This window comes from Sinocyclocheilus anshuiensis, unplaced genomic scaffold (genome assembly GCF_001515605.1).
Source record: "Sinocyclocheilus anshuiensis isolate Anshui unplaced genomic scaffold, SAMN03320099.WGS_v1.1 scaffold1491, whole genome shotgun sequence".
NCBI classification, from domain to species: domain Eukaryota; kingdom Metazoa; phylum Chordata; class Actinopteri; order Cypriniformes; family Cyprinidae; genus Sinocyclocheilus; species Sinocyclocheilus anshuiensis.
Genome location: NW_015555706.1, coordinates 381,420 through 386,731, shown reverse-complemented (window position 1 = coordinate 386,731; position 5,312 = coordinate 381,420). Strand labels below are relative to the sequence as shown.

The following is a 5,312-nucleotide window of genomic DNA, read 5'->3' as shown; positions in this document are numbered from 1 at the left end:
CTGTGATGCGCAGCTGTATTTTCAGCATCATTTCTGCAGTCTTCAGTGTCACATGATCTTCAGAAATCATTCTAATATGCTGATTTGCTGCTCAAAAACATTTATTATTATTATTATTAATATTTAAAGCAGTTGAGTACATTTTTTTCAGGATTCTTTGATGAATAGAAAGATCCAAAAATCAGAATTTATCTGAAATAAATGGCTTTTGTTACATTATACACTCTACAATTCAAAAGCTTGGAGTCAGTATAATTTTTTTTTGTGGGGGAGAAATTATAGAAATGAATACTTTTGATGTATTAATACTATTTGATGTATGTATGAATGCTTTAAATTGATCAAAAGTGATAAAGACATTTATAATGTTACAAAAGATTTCTATTTCAGATAAATGCTGTTCTTCTGAACTTTCTATTCATCAAAGAAACCTGAAAAAATTATACTCGGCTGTTTTCAGCATAATAATAATAATAAATGTTTTTTTGAGCAGCAAATCAGCATATTAGAATGATTTCTGAAGGATCATGTGACACTGAAGACTGGAGCAATGATGCTGAAAATACAGCTGCGCATCACAGAAATAAATTACAGTTTAACACATTCACATAGAACACAGTTATTTTAAATAGTAAAAATATTTCACAATATTACTGCTTTTGCTGTATTTTGGATCCAATAAATGCAAGCTTGGTGAGCAGAAGAGAATTCTTTGAAAAAAAACTTCAAAAACCTTAACTTTTGACTGGTAGTGTATATTAGAATAAAACACTTACTAAAAAGCTTAAATATTTTATGGACCTGAATGTCATGTGATCGTTAATCAACATCAGAGTCACAAACATGTGATTGTATTCTGAAATTATAAACTTAGAATCTCAGGGGGGCTTCAAGGAAATATTTTAGCTCAAAGGGATTTGTCTGAATTTTTTAGGAACTAGTGTAGTCATAAAAGATGACAAAAAAGCCTCTAAACGCACCATGTTCTCCATACAGATGCTAATCTCCCCGTCGCTGTAAAACGCCCCGTAGAAACCCACGATGTACGGAGAGTTACACTCATGCAGGACCTGCAGCTCCCTGATGATCTGATGCCTGATGGCTGGCTTGATCTCCAGATGAATTAACTACAGAAACACAGAAAAGAAACACATGCAACACTTATCGGCTTTGTCCACACTAATACGTTTTCGAACGCATTTTTTCCTCTCCGTTTTGGCCTTCGGTCCACACTGAGACGGCGTTTTTGTCAAGGTTGTAGTGTGGACTGTGAAAACGGAGACTTTTGAAAACAATGCATTTTAGTCATGTGATGCATATTGTACCAATCGACTGGTATTGTGCCTGTTATGTGCTACTCATTTTCACACTGTTGCTAAAGATGTTGCTTTGTACACTCTTCATATTACAGTCCAGCAAAGATGACCGGAAATTTACTCACAATTGCTGACCTGCGGCAAAACATGAGGGCAGCTGCATCGCATTTTAGATCAAAAATATAATGGTGAGTAGTGATGCATCAGTGAATGATAAGATATTTCCATAAATAAAATGATCCCGCCAGAAGAACTGCATAAAAACTCATTGTCTGTCCCATCTGTATCAACTTTTATGAGGTCTTACACATGCACTGTTAGGCGAATTTAACGCTTTCCGACGTTTCAGTGCGGATGAGAAACGTTTGGAAAACGCGTGTGGATGGAGAGCATTTTAAAAACGAAAACACTGTTTTCAAAGTCTCCGGATGAATGTAGACGACGTAGTCATAGACGTGTAGAGTTTTAAATGTGAACCTTTTTATTTTTATCATGTCTATGGACAGCATCATGACATGCCATAAATTAGAAGAGAAAATAATTTCAACTCATCCTTCAGCTTGTATAAATGAACAGAAAACATTTAGGATAAACAGAGACAGGATGATGAATTTTGTAGGCCGAAACATGCATTTTAGCACTTTTGATTCGTTTTGTTTTGGGTTAAATGATGGAAGGTCTGTGCTTCACACAAGCTCGAGATATTTTCATGACTGATTTTAGGACATAAAATATTTCAGTAATTCCTCCCTGTGATTTTTAAGGCTTTTACTTGTCTTGAAAAAGTTGTCTAAATGGGATACAGAGGTTGTTAGACAGTAAACGTCACGCTGAACAGGTAAACTCATCCACTCACTAGTTCATGTTTATAATCTCGCTCTTGCAAACTCAAACTTTCAGGGAAAATGTTTTCAAGTAAGTTGTTGTTAGGGCTGCCCTCTAAGTCAATGAGAAAAATTGTATTTGTCGCTTAGCTCGTTCTAACATTAACCTAGAAAAATGTGCACTGTTCAAGTGTTTGTGCGGAGTGTGGAAGCTGAATAGTAGCGTGCTCACTCAGTCAGTGCAATCATTTGCATTTCACTTAAAATACTTTTTCCTCATACAGAGTAATACATCTTTCAAATCTGTAAAAGGTCTACTTTTATTTGTGTGCACTCACAATAACAAAATGCTGTGCTTTTGTAAAATAATGAAAGCAAACAGGGCGCGCTTTCTGCCATCTGCGTCTCAGACACGTCAAAAAATGAACCTAAACTCTGTGCTTGCCTCACAGACATGACAAATATATCAATAGAAATAGGTTAAATGAACCAAGTCAAATGGAAAACAAATATTTTCAGATTATGTAATCCGTATGAAACATGCACGTCCACTGTGGAAATGACAAGTCAGTGTCGTCGACTTCATTATTATGAATTATATGGTTTATTAATAAAAACGTGCGATTAGTCGAATTGCCAAAAGACTGCTAGTCGACTAGAAAAATCTTTAGTCGAGGGCAGCCCTGGTTGTTGCTACCAAAAAAGTCATGCTCATTTGTGAAGATCATCATGATGAACAAAACATTTTTTTGTGGGCCACAAATAGGGCTGTGCAATTAATCGAAATCGTCATAAAATCGCGATTTGAGCACATACTGTATACGCACTGCAGACGGAGTACGTGTGAACTTGGCACAACAAATCTAGTTCAACATCTGAGGCAACGCCACAAAGAGCTCTATGACCAATGCATGGCAAAAAAAATCCCTGGACATATGTCTATTCTAGAGACATTTTGTTACACCTTTACTTAGTGATTATTTTGCCTTATGTCTGTTCTAGAAACGTTACAGCTTTTTGATAAAACTCTAATTGGTTTTCTTTTGGAAATATGTCTCAAATTCACACTGAATGCATTTATGACTGTAAAGCATGTCTGTGTGTGTCAAAATCGTGATTAAAATCGAAATCTCAAAATTGATCAAAGAAATCGCGATAGTTTTTTTTTTGTCCATATCGCACAGCCCTAGCCACAAAGCTGATTTTCTGCACTAATCCAAAAGCGAATGGAAAAATGCTTTTTGTGAAAAATGCGAACTTTAAAAACACATCACTTACTATGAAAGTCAGTAGGAAGGTTAAAAAGCTGAAATGTGAACCTTATAGGCTTATACTAAGAAAAGTTTTCTGAGATGAGGGTTCATTTGGACAAACTAAGCAACGAGTCAGTATGTTTCTGATGAAAATGACAAATGATAAACGCTGGCAACTCACTTTCCGGGCCATTACGAGGCCAGAGGTTTTGTGGCACACTTTATTAACCACACCTCCGTTTCCAGCTCCCAGCTCACAGATATGCTGGAAATCGTCGTCTTTCAGTTCGCCCAGATTGGCTTTCTGCGTGAGAAATGCTTCCAGACGCTTCTTCTGATGCTCATCCAAATCGAGCTCTTCTAGCTTCTTCTGCAGGGCCTCCAGATTCGCTCTGAGATTTAAAAAATAAAGAAAAAGACATCAAGTAACATGCATACGATCTTCTCTTTCCATGTCGGCCTACTCACAGCTTTATAACTTACTCTGACGCAGCATCTATGGATGTAGAGGTCGTCTGTGCTTCTCCGGATCCGGTTATAACTATGGGCTGTGGTCTCTTTTTCGGAGCCATGGCTGATTTTTAAAAAGCTGACGGGACCTTTAATGTAAGGCGAGCTCAGACTGAGCTTTACTGTACAATAACTCTGATTTACAGCTTGTCATCGAGCTGATAAAGTTCCTAGATCAGTCTGATTACAAACAAAACTCCTCAGCCTGTTTACTATCCAGATCTGATCATTATTATATTAAAACACTAGGTGCACATGAACTGAGTGACATTCACTTCAATTCACACTAATGTGACACGGACTCTTATATTATACAGAGATAACAAACAAACTCTAAAATCTCCTGTTAACCTATAAACAACACGTGCTACTGTCACTAACACACATAAAAAAGCGAGTTCATTTTATAAAAGGAGTATAAATAAACTGGGAGTAATAAATAAACATTGTTTTGATTTCTCGCGACTAGCCTGCTAGCATCGCTATGTGTCTCTGCTGAGGTTTAAAGCGTCCGTCAGCGCTCACGGTCTCTCTCATACGACGGAAAAATGAGTTCCCGAACTCCGTGGCGAATGAAGCCGGTCCCGGTGAGCGGAATGTCCCGGGAGATGAGGATGAGGATGAGGATGAGGATGAGGAGGGCGCGGTGAATTTCGACACAGCTGCTCTCAGCAGGCTACCGGAAACACTAGAGCGCAGATCCCGCGGGAACTATCGCGAGACTTCTTCTTGAAATTTTATTGGCGCTTGACAAACAACAAAATGGTGTATTTCCGCCACCAACTGGTATGGAGTGTGGATCAAAAAAGTGTTTTACTTCCTTCATCATGTTTACCCATTTTAAAAAGTGTACTATTTAATCTTGTGTGTCCAAATCTCATCCTCGATATTACTATCTCATCTCTCCCACTTTCCTTTGAATTCTGTAAAACCACCGACCTTTTTTCTCCTTACCCATTGTTTTTGCCACCTTTCCTTCAGTCTTTTCTTAATAATACTCTTGATTTCATTCTTACTTGGATTAACAATTAAGTTAATGTCGTTGTTTTTAACTGCTTCTTTATCTGCAGTTTCATTTCCTTGGATACCAATATGCGCCGGCACCCATACAAATACCACTGTAATCCCCATCATTTGAATTCTATATAACGTTTGCATTATTTCCATTAAAATGTCTGGTCTACTTTCTGAGTGACTGTACTGTAAACTAACCAATGAGCAGTGTTGGGGGTAGTAACGCATTACAAGTAACGCGAGTTACGTAATCAGATTACTTTTTCAAGTAACTAGTAAAGTAACGCATTACTTTTAAAAGTAACTTTCCCCAACACTGCCAATGATGAACATGAATCTGAACAAATCACTGATTTCAAAGGTCTTATCTCTTCTATCCACTGTATTGCTAATAA

The 5,312-nt window shown here is 37.4% G+C and overlaps 1 protein-coding gene across 1 annotated transcript in view; it reads right to left on the bottom strand.

Moving 5' to 3' along the window:
• The window catches only part of map2k2b (mitogen-activated protein kinase kinase 2b), a 17,077-nt gene extending 12,460 nt beyond the window's left edge, over positions 1–4,617 (bottom strand). Inside the window, exons 1-3 of the mRNA XM_016464793.1 lie at positions 3,877–4,617; positions 3,575–3,785; positions 981–1,127 (exon numbers count right to left, since the gene is read on the bottom strand). Coding sequence (XP_016320279.1) covers positions 981–1,127; positions 3,575–3,785; positions 3,877–3,965 — 447 coding nt within the window. The 5' untranslated portion in view covers positions 3,966–4,617. The remainder of the gene's footprint in view (positions 1–980; positions 1,128–3,574; positions 3,786–3,876) is intronic.
• Positions 4,618–5,312: the final 695 nt, after the last annotated feature.